We start from the raw sequence: 16,321 nt of genomic DNA, 5'->3' as shown, positions 1-16,321 counted from the left end.
TGGACCAATGTGCTGGGCTTTCTTACTTTACCTAACATTTGTTCAATAACATCACAACCATAAGCTCTGTTCATGTTTGCAGTCAACTGTCTACATACATTTGTAGCTTCCTTTTAATACAGCATGTGTTAATCACAAGAGGCATGTGAGGGCTTTCCATTAGCATGTTGCTAAGCTAACAACATTCATATTTAGTATGAAAGGTCTTAGCAAGCATAAAAATGCATAACACAGATACTGAGTAAATTATTTCATCTAGGTTATTCATGGGTAAAACTAGTTTGAACTATTTTTAATAATACTTTTTAGTATTTAAAAATGTTGGTTAGTCTGCATTTCTTTGTCAGTCATATTTGAGAAGTCTCTTACGGTTAAAATAAGGTAAAAAAAAAAAAAACTAGATATATTATTATGAAGTAAAATTAAAAAAAAATTATATTTGAATGTATTTTACAATGTTACTTATTCTTCAGATGGTAATTGTGTATTTTCAGCGACCACAACTCTGGTCATCATTAAAACAGTTGTGCTACTTAATATTTTAATGGAAACTGTGATAGAAACATTTAAATTTATTTATTAATCTATTTTTTTTATTTATTTTTAATTTATTTTTTTGGAACAACGTAAAAATCTTTGCTGTCATTTTTATTTTTTTTTATAACATTTTGTATTTTAATGCAAAAGTATTCATTTATTTTGGGGAATTAAAAAGGGCTTTTTAAATTGTGCAATAACTAACTATTGATTTTTATTTCATCATTCCCTTTAATGTCTTTATCAAAAGATTCAACAAGGTAATTTGTGAGTAATTTCTGTAATTTTAACTTTCAGGGTTGCTTTTCAAAAGAATGTAATCTTGTGTTGCAGGCATGAGCGTATCCACACCAAAAAAGGCAGCCACATGAAGTCTCAAAGTCAAACTTGTGATGACGTGGAGGATCTGGCAACCCTAGAGGTTCTAGATGAAGTAAGAATGTATACAGACCCCACAAGAGAAAGGCCACAGTGAACACACACACACACACACACACAAACAATTGTTTTAAACATCACAGACTCAGGAAAGTCTTCAGGAAATTGTCCATCCTTTTGCTAGACAGCCCGTTCATTCCAGCTGGATTATTATTATTATTATTATTTGTTGTTGTACTAACATTTTCCAGTAGCATTTTCAAAGAGACTGTCAAATGACCATAACTCATCCAACCAGTCTCATATTTTAACTGTCAACTGATTAAATAGAAAGATTAGAGAAAAATAACAGAATTTGTATAGAAACACATTAAAGGTGATTTATCAATGAGGAGGGCTCTCACTGACACTAGATATATTTTTTCATCAATTATGGTAGCAGTGCTGACAGAAAGGACTTGTATTATGCCTGTGTCCTTGGATTGATATCACCAGAAGGAGACCTGTGATGTGTGTAACTGTCTTGCATGGCCATATTAGCCACATATGGCAACAAAATGTACATAGTGTGCAATAATTACAATGTAAAGATCCATGAATGCAGTAGCCTAGATAATGAATCATCTCACCGTGTTTAGTTTTGGTCATGCATTAAATCTGAGACTTTTGCATGGTATTAGATGGCTATGTTGTTGTGTTGTGTGATGTTTAATTGTCTCTCTGTAAGAACACAATCACCGAACAGTTACAAAGACGTTATGCAAAGGAGCAGATCTACACCTACGTTGGAGACATCCTCATAGCGGTTAATCCATTCCAGAAAACGGAACTGTACACGCCGGAGGTGTGTGTGTGACAAATTTACTTACAACCATTTATGATAGCCTATTAACACTTTCATGTAATTTCTATTGAAAACTGAATGTTTTGTATTTAAATATATTTGTAATTACACAATTGCAATGATGCAATTTCAATTTTGTACATTTAAAATATATCAATGTTAAATGTAATATACAAATAACACATTACAGATAAAATTATAATCATAATTATAATTTGAAAATAATGTTTTTCCAAACATGTTATTCTTTAAAAATGTAAGTGCATTACAAGTGTGTGTTCAATACAATTAAGCACACTTCTTTTTCACAAGGGTTTCCCAGCTTATTTTATTTATTAGTGGTGTTTGCTTTTTGATTTCAAAGCAGGCAGGCTTATGATTGTAACTTTGCAGAAGAGCAAAAATAAACTGGCATAAACTTGAATTAATGTCCATTACAAACGCAATGACAAACACTCGGAACACTCACCATGATTTTGCAAAATAAGACATGTTCCTGAATCAACATCTTCTGATGGTCCTTGATCAAAATTATTGTCCAAAAATATAGACTTAACCCAATCCCTAAATCTAACCCTACCCATAATTTTTCCTAAAATCAGTGGGAATTGATAGCTGATAGGGCTGTGCAAAAAATCGAATGCGATTTTCATGCACATCTCATCAGTAAAGACGCTCCTGTGATTAGAAGTATATCTCCACCACGTGCGTTCAGATCAGGGTTGCCAGGTTTTCACAACAAATCCTGCCCAGTTGCTTCTCAAAACTAGTCCAAAACTAGTCCAATCATGCTTCCAGAAGGTTCCCCGATAAAAAATTGATTCCCGGGGTTAAAATAAATGTTTTTTTTTCTTTTTTTTTTGCAGGGTTGCCTTGGTAAAATTCACATTTTAGGGGCTAAATATCACGTTATTGGTATTGGGGTCGCTTTGACCCGCGGACATGAAAATCAACCACAGACTTGGCAACACCTGTTGGCATTTACTACACCGAGCCGTAATTCACTGATAATCTACACAAAATCGATGTTAAAATCGCAGGCGATTCTTTGTCGATTTTGAAACAATTTTGTGTTAGTTGTCGGTAGACTACGTCTCTGTGTAGTAACTGCCGCTCCACCTGAACCTGAAGTCTGCAATTGTTTTTCATGTCTGCGGTTAGAAGCAACCCCAATACCAATAACGTGATATTTAGCCCCTAAAATGTGAATTTTACCAGGGCAACCCTTCCAAAAAAATTGGAATAAATACTTCTAATCACAGGAGCGTCTTTACTGATGAGATGTGCATGAAAATCGCATTCGATTTTTTGCACAGCCCTAATAGCTGAGTAACAAGGGCGTAGAAGCACCTAACCCTGATTGTAAGCCTAAAACAGATATTTCCTGAAAAGTTATATCTCAATCCTGATTGGTTGATTGAATTGTTGTTCCAGGATCAATAAGGATGTTGATCCAAGAACATGTTGTACTTGGTGAAATCACTCTCACAAAGCCCTGGCAACCTCGTTGAACACCCTAGCTAATGCTTAGCATAACCCCAGCAACCATTCAGAACATCTTCGCAACATCAATATGAAGGAGCTATCAACTATTTCAAACATCTAAGCAGCCATATAGCAATGCCAGATGCACCCAGAATACCCAAGCAACCACATGGGAACATGCTAAAACACCTTAGAAACTGCTTAGCAAAGTGCCAAAAACCACTCAGATCACCCCAGCAACCGCGCTGTAGTACACTGACGTCATACAATTCTGTCATCATTCACTCACCCTCAAGTTGTTTCAAACTTGAGTTTCTTTCTTCTGATGAATACAGTACAAATATTGACTTCCATAGTATTTTTCCTCCATGCTATGGGAGTCAATGGGGACCAGCAACTGTTTGGTTACCTTCAGTAAGTTCTTCAAAATATCTTCTTTTCTGTTCATCAGAAGAAACCAAGTCATACAGGTTTGGAACAACTCGAGGGTGATTAAATGATGACAGAAATGTAATTTTTGGGAGAACTATCCCTTTAAGAAACTGCATACAAATGCAATTTATGACATCCTAGAAACCACATAGGAATTCCCTGTTAACCACCTATTCTAGGATCATAGGGATTGCATGTTTTGTATGGACAAGCACCACTTTTGTTTCATAAAATGGAAATGATGAATGATGAATTAGTCAAACACAGTACTCTTGTCTCTCTGACAGCATTCTAAGATTTACGTTGAAGCCAAAAGAACATCCAACCCTCCTCATATATATGCAGTTGCAGACATTGCATATCAGTCCATGGTCTCCTATAATACTGATCAGGTAGAGTATGTTCCTCTATGAACTTCTGAACTGTATACTGGAAAAGTGCTAAACTGCAACTGTTCCTTTAAAGAGATATTTCTACCGTATACTAAAGTGTTACTTTTTTTCTAATGTCTGAGTATATCAATCATGTTCTGAACTGCGTTTGTTTCTGTGAGCAGTGTATTGTCATCAGTGGAGAGAGTGGTGCTGGGAAAACAGAAAGCGCCCACCTATTAGTCCAACAGCTGACCGTCCTCGGAAAGGTTCGGAGGCAGCTTTATGTTCTCAATCTTACGTTAAGATATGTTTTTGTCATATCACCCTAATGCTTTATTCTTCTCACATAATACAATTATTTCTCTCTCTCTCTCTCTCTTCAGGCAAACAATCAGACCCTCCAAGAGAAGATTTTGCTGGTCAACAGTCTGGTGGAGGCCTTTGGAAATGCCTGTACTGTGATCAATGATAACTCCAGTCGCTTTGGGAAGTATCTGGAGATGAAGTTCACATGTGGAGGCACAGTTGTGGGAGCTCAGATCTCTGAATACCTCCTGGAGAAATCCCGGGTCATACACCGGGCCGTGTAAGAGACCATCTCTCTACCAATGGCATTGACCATGAAGCTGCAGCTAAATCCAGCTGAACCCATACTGAATTGAACATCAAATGATTAGGAGTGACTGAAATGACCAAACACATTTTTATGTTTGATAGTTATCCTGTTTTATCAATTAGCCCAGTAGGGTACAAATAATTTGCTGAAAAAAAAAAAAAAAAACAATAGACCAAGCATAATGGAAAAGAAACATTGCGAAAAATTGTACAATTGTTATAATTTTCAGAAATTGCAAATCAATGTCAAAATTATCTATAAATAAATGGCAGATTACGCATTGTAGTAAAAATTAGATGCTGTAAAAAAGATTGAAGCAGTTTTTTTGGCAAATCATACTGAAATAATGTGTTTTACTTATAACTTTATATATATATATATATATATATATATATATATATATATAGTTTTTTTTTTTTTTTTTTTTTTTTTTTACAGTGCTACTTTTATGGCAAATTGTATTGTTGTATAGAAGTATAAGCTTTTCTTTTAATTGTGTTTACTTGCCATTATTTTTCACTAGCACTTTTTCTGAATTGCTTAGATACCAAAATCCCTTTTATAACAAACATCTTTCTTTTTTTCAGAGGGGAACGTAATTTCCACATCTTCTATTACATCTATGCCGGTCTGGCAGAGAGGAAGAAACTTGGCCACTATAAGCTGTCAGACAGCAAAACACCGAAGTAAGTTCTTGAGCTCCTGATAACAGCCTGCTGTTTTTATCTGGATCCACATCAAACGGGCTTATTTCTATTTCGTACTCTTTGTTTTTCTCACTTCCAGGTATCTCCACAATGAGAATGTTAAATTAGTGCCTGACATTGTGGGCAATGCCTTCTATAAGGAGCAGTTTGAGACAGTGGAGCAGTGCTTCAAAGTCATTGGCTTCACACTAGAGGTACACAAAACATTACAATAGTTCTTACAGTCATTAAAATATATTTTTCATCTGCAAATAACTTTTACTTTGTACTCACTTCAAAGTAGAATTACCTTTTTAATAATTAGTGACATTTGGTATGTTACTTTAATTTGACATAATTAGAGTTTTTTAATTGGAGATTGGTTATAGACTGTCATTATACTAAAATGCAAATGTTGTTTCTTTTGGATAAGGGGCTAAAATGCCTTTTAATTTCTATATAATTAAGTGCACTAGACAAGAAGCATGCTGTGGTGCAGTGACCGTGAGAATAGCCTGCCTGTGCATTCAGATCCAGTGCTCTGAATGCTGCTGATGGCCTGTGTGAAGGGTGGTGTAGAAGCTGTGAACCAGTGCTCTAATGCCATCAGTCTTTACAATTAGCATCAGGCGAATCAATGATGCTTGTTAGAATACATTACCAGTGCCCATTTTGTCTGGATGGCCGCATCAAAGCTTATCAGTAAAATAATATATTAGATATACCTAGATTCTGAGCGCAACGTCTGGTTCTGGAAGTAACTTAATTAATTGTCTTTATAAGGCAAGGCAAGGCAAGTTAATTTATATAGCACATTTCGTACCCAATGGTAATTCAAAGTGCTTTACATAAAAGAAAGTAAAATAATCATGAAGAAAAATAATAACAAAAATAAAACAAGCAATTTTAAAACTTTTAAAATGATTAAAACATTTAAAAACAGAAAATGATTTTACATTAAAAAAAATAAATAAAATAAAACAGTGAAAATATAGTGCAATCAGTTCGGACATTGCACAGTCATTGCTCATTCAATAAAAGCACAGCTAAAAAGATGTTTTAGAGCTCTTATAGAGAAAGTGATGTTTAACCCTTTAGTGTAGATGCACCATGAATAATGTGTTTAAGTTAAAAACATAATCTGTAGAAGCTACAAATAAGAAATTAAGTTTAACAGTCAATAATTTTGGCGAGAGATCAACCAATCTGAGAAGTTGCTGTTGGCATGAAAACAGAATTCACTGCAAAAGCACAGCCGTAATTGTCCACTACCATAAATTTTCAAATGTGTAAATATATATATATATATATATATATATATATATATATATATATATATATATATATATATATATATATATATATATATATATATATATATATATATCTGCAGTGAATGGGTTCTGTCAGAATGAGAGTACAAACAGCTGCTAAAAACATCACAATAATCCACAAGTAATCCACACAACTCCAATTCCATCAACTAATATCTTGTAAGGTGAAAAGATGTGTGTTTCTGAAAAACAAATGCATCATTAAGGCAAAACAAGAGTCTATAATTCATAATACGGCTTTCTCCTTCACAAAGAGTCGATCCTATTGTCCTCTCACATCAAAATATGCCAACATATTTGTTTATATCTGTTATCTGTTTCATATCTGTTTCAACTTAGGTTTTGGACTGTTTTCACCTGTGTGTAAATAGTGCTTCATCTGTGTCAAACTCTCTATTGATTCAGACAGCTTTTTCACTGAAGAAAGCTAAATAACGGATAGAAGGCTTGTATTTTAGCCAGAAGCTTGTGGATTATTGTGATGCTTTATCAGCTGTTTACACTCATTCTGACGGCACCCATTCACTACAGAGGATCTTTTGGTGAGCAAGTGATGGAATGCTACATTTCTCCAAATCTGTTCCAATGAAGAAACAAACTCATCTATATCTTGAATGGCCAAGTTTTTAGCAAATTTTCATCTTTCAATCTTACAAAAGCCTGTACTTGTCGACTATATAAAATGAATGAAATAAAAAGCCACTCAAGTGTTTTTAAAGTGAGTACACTTTCATCACTATTTTTATGTTACATTTAAAACTATATTCTTTTCCTCATAAATATTCCTTGATGAATGCTAAGATGTACTGAGAAACCACTCAAGAAGTGGTCACTCATTGTTCTGAATTATACCACTAAACTACCACCAGGCCAACATCTAAATCTTTTTAGAGAACTTACTCATGTCAGTTTAGTTTCCGATTTCTCGAGGGAGACAGGACTAATGTGAGTGACATGACTTTGACATTATGGAACACTTTACTCTTTAGGGAATTAATCTAATGGAATAGACAGATGTGGCAGTGTGTCACTAGATATTAGCCGCTTTGCTACATTTGCAGAAATATGAAGGGGGGATGCTTAAACATAGATGTTATTAGTTGTGATGTAATAAATTATTATATTTATGCCTGGAAGCTCTTCTGTGGGTTGTTCATTTGAATGCATTTTTTTTTTATCCATTGATATGACATTTTTATGTCATAAATTCATTAGGAGCTTGGAAGCGTTTACAGTACCTTAGCCGGGATCCTAAATGCAGGTGATGTCGAGTTCACATCAGTGGCTTCGGAACATCAGACGGACAAAAGCAATATTTCCAACATGGCAGTACTAGAGAGTGGTAAGTATTTTATACTGTATACGTTTTCGAGGCTGACATTTCAATCTTTTTGATCTGAGCCTGAGCACAGTTGTATAATCAATCATGAGTGTTGTGTTTATGTTGATTCTTTTTACACAGTTAGCATGGTACTGGTTGATTTTAAATAGTATGCCTTTTTAGGGTTTTAGTGCATATTAAATTATACTGTGATGATTTCATAAAGTGTCTTGGCTAATATAGCTAACAACCCCTTGGGGAGCGGAGGTTGCAATACTTTCACCATAGACATTTCTGTTGCAGGATATAAAAAATATTGTGCGGCAGGAGATTTTAAATGTACTAGTGACATGCACAATTACTGATAAGTGCACATATGAAAATTGGTATGCAGCCCCAGGCATGTGCTATATAGAATTCTGATTTGTTACATGTACTAAAAGTGTACTTTTTAAATGAGCAGTGCAGCACATACTGTATGTATTCAGTAGAAGTGGCATGCATTCCTGTATACCTAAAGAAGCACATTGTTAAGTTTCTATGTGTTTGTATGTTCAGCTGCATCGCTGCTGTGTATCCGTGCCGATGAGCTCCAGGAAGCGCTGACTTCTCACTGTGTGGTCACACGGGGCGAAACCATCGTCAGGTCAAACACAGTGGAGAAGGCCATTGAGGTTCGGGACGCCATGGGCAAAGCCCTCTACGGACGCCTGTTCAGCTGGATCGTCAACCGCATCAACTCTCTCCTGAAACTAGATAGCCTGTCAGGGTAAGCGAGAAGAGAGTCTTCTCAAACTGTGTTTAGATTTGACAATATTTCAAAGTTGCAATCAAATGTCTCAATGTGAACATTATGCATCAAATTATTTCAAGACCACCATCCAAGAGAGATAAAACTTTAGAACATATCCTAATTGACCAGAAACTTGAAGGAAATAGTTCCATCCAGTGTATTAATGTGTAACAAAACCAAAATTATTTGTATTTTTGTTTCTTAATTTTATACTTGAATTTCTCTCCAGGGAGGAAGACAAAGGTCTGAACATTGGTATTCTGGACATCTTTGGCTTTGAAAACTTTAAGAGGAACTCTTTTGAGCAGCTGTGCATCAACATCGCCAATGAGCAGATCCAGTTCTACTTCAACCAGCACATCTTCGCCTGGGAACAGGTACATCATGACTCTGATAAAGTCATTGTATCTAATCTGCAATGGTTTGGGAGCTGTTCTATGCCTTTTGGGAGCATTTTTATTTTTCTTCCTCAGCACAACCTTATTTCCATCTTAATGGTGGTAACACTTCATCATTTATTGTATTACAGTGTTGTCAAAAATGGTTTTGAATATGCAGTTTTCATTTTATGCAGACAAGCATGGCAATTCCCCAGATTGATGAGGCTAACTGTAGCCTTGAGGGGGGAAGTGATTTGGTGCCTCTAAACGTTTGTGACAAACCCACATTAGTGTCTTCATAAATCATCTGAAACAAGGGTTATGTCAGTTTGCTATGCAGTTCCTAGGGTGTTCTATGAGGGTGCAAGGGCATTGCTATGTGGCTGCTAGGCATTGATATAATAATTTTACTAATAATTAAAGTATAGTGCTTTGCAATGGTAATCATAACTCACACTTTGTGTACATGTTTATCCAGTTATTATTATTATTATTATTATTATTAATTTAATTAAGTTATTTATTTATTTATTTTTATTTTTTTCTAAGTGATGATTCTCATAAATTCCCAAAGAGACTTTGCTTCTCCTAAACCTGCCTAAATCTATTATTCTGTCTGATTCTCTGGTCCCACCTAGCCTCCCTTTCCCATTTCCTCTCCAAGCTCCTTTAAGAGACTTTATTTTTATTTGGATCTTGTGAATTTCTTCATTCTCCTCAGTCCTCAGCCACTTCTGTTTCAATTCTTTAAAAAAATAAAAATAAAAAAGTAAGCCCAAACTTTTGAATGGTAGTGTATAAATCATTCAGAGATTTGATCCCAATAACCTCATGAAAGTTCATCAAACCATTTGGTTTCTCTGCAGGATGAGTATCTGAACGAAGATGTGGACGCTCGAGTGATTGAATATGAAGACAACCGGCCGCTGCTGGACCTCTTCCTCCAGAAGCCCATGGGCATGTTAGCACTACTGGATGAGGAGAGTCGCTTCCCTCAGGCTACTGACCAGACCCTCGTCGGCAAGTTCCTCTCAACATCTGACCTTCTTCCTGAAACATCATAGAGCTTTTAGCTTCAGTATTGTTCACCTGACCCGGGATACTTACACTGTCTCTCACAATAATGCACACAGACGTACACTCAGACCCACAAGAACAAGGGGGAAGCTATCATCAAACATTTACTGGCATTCTAAGTTTTCATCTGCTTTCTCCAGAGGATGCTCTCAATTAAGTCTTTCGGCTGACAGCTGAATAATTCAACATGCCAAGACTAGACACCTAGCTGTTTTTCCATGACTTACCCTTATTGCTTTATACTGAATGAAATGGGTTGATGAATTAATTCAGGTGTATCTCATGTTACCAAGAATGGCTAAATTCATTAATAAGGGTTGGGTCAGCAAATTAACAAATTTATGAACAAATGAGCAAATGAATGAATGAACTGACGTAAATGATGAATGATTAAATGTAAAAACTAAGTAAAATGAGCAGATTAATTATTGGAATAATGAACTTTAATGAAATTCATTGCAATTAACAATCAGTTGTCTTTTGTTCATTCAGAGAAATTTGAGGACAACTTAAAATCCAAAAACTTCTGGAGACCAAAGAGGGTTGATCTTGGCTTTGGAATACATCACTACGCAGGCAAGGTAGAAATATTTTTTTCAATATTTATTAATGCATCAAACACATTACAAAAACAAAGATATGAAAGAGAATTAAAGGAATTGTTTACCCAAAAAAAGGATTTTTCTGACATCATTCACACAAATAAAGGACCCAAACAGAGTTTTCACAGCAATGCCATTAAACAACAATTTTGGGTCCCCCAAAGAACATTCTATTGAACAGTTCTCACAAGAATGATTTTATTATTATTATTATTATTTTTATTAGTGTAAAGAAAATGTTTAATAATTTGAAGAACGTTTTTCCACTATAAATAACTTTTTTTTTTTCTGCCATGGAAAGGTTCTGTGAATGTTTACTGTATGATTTTCTTCTTTCTTCTCAGATGTTAGTAACCAAACAGTTTTTTTGTTCATTGTATAGAAAAAGAAACATGTTTCTTAAAATATCCATTCTTTTATGTAAGTGGATTGAATGATGATATAATTTTTATTTTTGGTTGACCTAAACCTTTAAGTCAAGTTCATCTGTAAGGATAATAGCCTATTGAATGTAAATGAGTCTTGTTTCTCATGTGGTTAGGTGATCTATAATGCCAGTGGTTTTCTGGCTAAGAACAGAGATGCTCTGCCCGCTGATATTGTTCTCTTGTTGAGGTCTTCAGAGAATGAACTGGTCCGTAAACTGGTTACTCACCCACTCACCAAAACAGGTTTGCTTTTTACTCTGTACAAATATTTATGTTGCTAAGGAATTTAAAAATCCACGCCATTTATCCAGACATGCACTTATAAAGCTTTAGGCGTGTATATCTCATTAGCCCTCTCTTTATCAGTCCGAATTTCTTAACGGTGACCTCTAACAATGGGTCAGTCAACCCAATCATTGTGTAATTACCCCAATCAATTACTCATTTTTGTCCAAACCTTTTGAAGAACATTTTGTTGCTTTGAGTACATCCACCAGTTACTTTTCATTGGCAAAGCAAGAAACTAACTGAAGCCTGAAACACATGACCCCTAGATTAGGATAGGCAATACATCCATGAATATTTATTTGAAAAAATAAATCCACAATGTTGATAAAACAAACAAATAAAAACAAACAAAATTACAAATTGTACATTGCTGCTTTTAAACCCTCTAGTCAGCATGCGCCATAGACTATCATTACAAACACAAACATTCATCCTTTAGACTAAGGGGCAGGTGACGAAGGTTCCTAACAGTATGACACATATGCTGTTGATAGATCTTAAGTTGTATTTAAACCTAAATATTCTTCTAGCTGGTGCTCCTCTACGTGACCCACTAGTGAAAGCAATATTACTGTTGTCTGACTAAGCATAAATTTCATGAGCAGCCAAATGATCAGTAAAGTCATATTCTATTCGATTAGACTGCATTATATCCCATACCTCAATCTCACAGAATGGAAATGACCTTCCTGTCTTAAATGTTAAAAATGAATTTTTATTTATTTGTCAGAGCAAATGTATGTAGCACTCTCTCTAGAAAAGAAAACGTGCTCACTCCCATGTGATTTGATGTGATGAATGTAGGTCGTCTGACTGACACAGTCCATTATGTCCAGTGAGATTCACTGGGAATTGTTTCCAGGAAGTCTGCTGGGATTTCAAACCTAGGCTTCATTTGTTAGTCTTTTGTTATCTACTTGACCGTTGTGAAGCTTGTTTATCTGTCAGCACTGACCTCTAAATAAATGTTTAAATTCTCAGTGCCCTTGAAATGGTTAACCTTGCAGTAAATGGTAGATTATCTTTGAAGAACATCTAAACTAATGAAGTATCAAAAACAGATTTCTAATGTGTGTGGTTATCGCATTGAGAGCAGATATTTCCCCTGATCTCTCTCTTTGTGCAGGTAACCTGGCTCACACTAAGGGCAAGGCTGCTAGCTCTGCTCGTATGTCCACACAACAATCACAGCCCACCATTAACTTTGCCAAGGTATGTTGTTTTGCCCACTTCTTCTCTCTGTACTACAGAGCTCCTAAGGGTGACATGGTGATAAAAAATGAGAGAAGAACATATTTCAATGTTTTTGCATTTGCTTGTAAAACTTTTATCTTTGTTCACAAACCATTGCATTCTCCTGATAAACGTCATATGGAAATACTATGAGGTGTAAGGAAAAATGAAATAAAAATTCACAATATTCAGTTTTGTGAGTGAATGCAAAGTTCCTCAGGCAATGCAATTATTTTGCAAGAGAACGCACGCGACATCTATCTGGTAAACCAATAGTTTTGCAAGAAAATGTAAATGTTTTATGAGAAAAAGTTTTTCAGGGAAATGCAACAGTTGCAATGCAATGCAGTCTCAGCACCATGATATGGTTTAAAACCTGACTGGAAATCCTCAAAGATACCATTTTTTGGGGTATCTGAACAAAGTTGTAAGGATACTGCCTTTTCTAGTATCTTTGACAGAAAAGGGATTTTTCAGATCTGTCTGTAATCAACTAATTGTCTAGGATCGAGATATTTTTTTTTATAATGAGAGACCTTAATAGAAGCCAGTTTTAAGGTTTCGGGGGCATATCCCAATGGCAGTGACAAATGAATAATTCAGAAGAGGGTCTATGATTTCTGGAAGCAACTCTTTTAGCAGCTTAAATGGTATTGGGTCTACAGTAAAATAGATGCTGTCGGTTAGAAGATTTAACAACTTTATACATTCTTCCTCTTCTATAGCAGAGAATTAGTGGAATTCTTCCTAATATGACCTATATTATTGTGCATATAGTTGATACTTCATCTGATGCGATAGCTGCAAAGTTATATTTTTATCTCTAATAGTATAGATCTTGGAAGTAAAGTTCAAAAAAGTAATTACTGCTGTGCTGCTGATGCTTTATATTTCCTTAAGTTAGCATCTGTACTGAATACCGGGGGTTATATTTGTTTTCTGCTAAAAGAGACGAAAAGTAAGCAGATCTAGCATGAGGAAGTACTTTCCTTCCATGCAATACAATATACCTTTTTTCCAGCTGCCCTCCATTTTCCAGACTGCTCTCTTTAGGTAATGAGTGTGCTTGTTATACCATGATGTCAGAATGTTTACCTTATTCTTCTTTTTGTCATAAAAGCATTTTTTTTTCGAGGAACAGATACAGTGTATTTAGTATGATATCTAGGTGAAGGAGTCTCTGAGCATTAACTGTGTCTTCTGTGACATGAGGCAGTTAGCAGACGGTCGGCTTAGCCAGTCTGTCTGCTTTCTGGCCTTGAGCCCAGCTAGTCAAGTACCAACTCTAAGACTATGTGCCATATTTCTAGAAAGAAAAGTGTAATTGCCCCTGTAAGGATTAAGACCATTTCTTTTCAACATGTCAAGTGTGCCTCCCAAATTTTTACCAATTGTCAATGAAACCTATGCTATTCTGCAGACACCACTTATACTTCCATACATAGCAGTGTTTGCATGTTACCACGGTAAACAAGAATGCTTGCAATACCTATACGACAACTGCCTAGAGATCCTATGGGCACAGCGCAATGCACTCTCATTGAGGAAAGTTCACGTGCCGGGCAGACTGAACCATGGAGTGGACATGCTTTCCTTGGACAATGAGGCTCCAGGAGAATGGAGACTACATCCCCAAGTGGTTCAAACTATTTGGTCTGCCTTTAGGCAGGCAGAGGTAGACCTATTTGCATCAGAAGACAACTTTCACTGCCCAACATATTTCTTGAGGGAGTCGAATGCTCTGACCCACGAATGGTTCAACTCTTACTTGTATGCCTTCCTTTCGATTGCTCCCTCGGGTAATCAGACAGGTCAGGGAAGTCAGGGGCTCGGCCCTCCTGGTGGCCACACTCTGGAGGAATTAGACGTGCTTCCCCGAGATGATCCAGATACTATTGGCAGCCTTCACATTTGCCCCCTTAATAGGAGTCTTTACAGCTTGCATTGAGGGTAACTAAACCCATTCTGGAGGCTAGAGTCCCATCTACAAGATGCCTCTATGCCCTTAAATTGTCAGTCTTTTCTGACTGGTGTGTGTCACATCATGACCCATCCCCTTCCACTAGGGTAATGGCCTCCTCCTGGGCTTGATCCAGCAGAGTTTCTACTAGTGATATTTGTGTGGCTGCCAGCTAGTCTTCACTGTCTACCTTTAGAGAATGCAAATGTCTTGGAGCAAACAATTTCTCAGGGAAACACAATACTTTGACAAGAGAATGCAATGCATTGAAATACAGTTTTTCCTCCCAACTCTTTTTTTTTTCATCACCATGTCCTCTTAGCGACTATGAATTTTTCTGTTAATGTTACTTTACATTTAAGACTTCCAAATGTAAATTACTTCTGTTATGATTGGCTTACCTCACTGTATATAAAATGAGCAACAAGAAGTTGCTGAAGTTGCTTGGTGTTGATGTATAAATGTAGGCATTCTTAAGTTAATGATTTTTTTCTTTGATAGGTGTGTCAGTAGTTTCACTTTTTTGAATGAACTAATTTTCTTTCCACCTCTGTTTTATCTCTCCATCTCTCCACACTCCATACCCCTCAATGACTTATCCATTCCTCCTTCCTATAATGTCTTCTGTCTAAAGTTGGAAGGTCTTATGTTGTTCAGTACTGTATCATTCAGTGAGGTAATGATCCTGTAGTATTTGTATTGTACATTAGAGATGTGCACATAGAGCAGGGATAGGCAACTCCGGTCCTGGAGGGCCACTATCCTGCAGAGTTTAGCTTCAGCCCTCATAAAAACTCACCTGCATGTATCTGTCTAGTAATCCCGAAAACACTGATTGCCTTGTTCAGGTGTGTTTAATTAGGGTTGGAGCCAAACTCTGCAGGATAGTGGCCCTCCAGGACCGGAGGTGTCTATCCCTGACATAGAGTATAGGCAGCTTTTGCAAGTCAACACTGTGCTCACATTTTAAGTGTTTGTTTGTCTATATGTGGGTCTTTCTTAGAAAAAGGTGTTTATTTTTTTATTTATTTTTTGTGAAAAAGTTACCTCTGAACTTTCAAGAAAAAAAAAAACCTCAAGCCCAAAGTATAAGGACCAGACTACTTAGATTTTGGCTGATCAACATTGGCGGATCTATACTTTCGATATTCATATTGGTAGTCTACATTTTCCCCTCTCCAAATATTACATTATTTATCCCAATATGGTCAAAAATGTCAGCTATGGTTGCCAGAAATTCATGGGAAATAATGTGGTTACTATGTTTCTTATAGGATGGCATATATGTACCTATATATAATACAAGTTTTAAACATATATTGTGATCTAATATAGGGATATAATGTTAATTATTTCACTATATTATAAGTGATATAATGTTAATATACTAATCTACCTAACTATCAAACTATTCAACAATTCGACTATTCTGCTTTCTATCTTCAAATGTACTGATAAAAAAGTGGTAACATGCTAAAGACTTATTTCATGAAAATCAGACAATTATCAAGTAAAATTTTGTTTAGTTCAGTCAGTTAGATCTATTAAATAAT

General features: G+C 35.9%; 1 protein-coding gene across 1 annotated transcript in view; it reads left to right on the top strand.

The window, feature by feature from the left end:
* The window catches only part of LOC113065996 (myosin-IIIa-like), a 61,325-nt gene that overhangs the window by 34,482 nt on the left and 10,522 nt on the right, over positions 1-16,321 (top strand). Inside the window, exons 11-25 of the mRNA XM_026237544.1 lie at positions 871-970; positions 1,643-1,759; positions 3,964-4,068; positions 4,233-4,316; positions 4,434-4,636; positions 5,254-5,352; positions 5,453-5,567; positions 7,902-8,028; positions 8,566-8,776; positions 9,030-9,177; positions 10,047-10,200; positions 10,750-10,838; positions 11,401-11,530; positions 12,702-12,787; positions 15,403-15,444. Of these exons, the coding sequence (XP_026093329.1) occupies positions 871-970; positions 1,643-1,759; positions 3,964-4,068; positions 4,233-4,316; positions 4,434-4,636; positions 5,254-5,352; positions 5,453-5,567; positions 7,902-8,028; positions 8,566-8,776; positions 9,030-9,177; positions 10,047-10,200; positions 10,750-10,838; positions 11,401-11,530; positions 12,702-12,787; positions 15,403-15,444 (1,810 nt within the window). The remainder of the gene's footprint in view (positions 1-870; positions 971-1,642; positions 1,760-3,963; positions 4,069-4,232; positions 4,317-4,433; positions 4,637-5,253; positions 5,353-5,452; positions 5,568-7,901; positions 8,029-8,565; positions 8,777-9,029; positions 9,178-10,046; positions 10,201-10,749; positions 10,839-11,400; positions 11,531-12,701; positions 12,788-15,402; positions 15,445-16,321) is intronic.

Source organism: Carassius auratus, chromosome 49 (genome assembly GCF_003368295.1).
Source record: "Carassius auratus strain Wakin chromosome 49, ASM336829v1, whole genome shotgun sequence".
NCBI classification, from domain to species: domain Eukaryota; kingdom Metazoa; phylum Chordata; class Actinopteri; order Cypriniformes; family Cyprinidae; genus Carassius; species Carassius auratus.
This window is presented reverse-complemented; position numbering and strand designations above follow the sequence as displayed.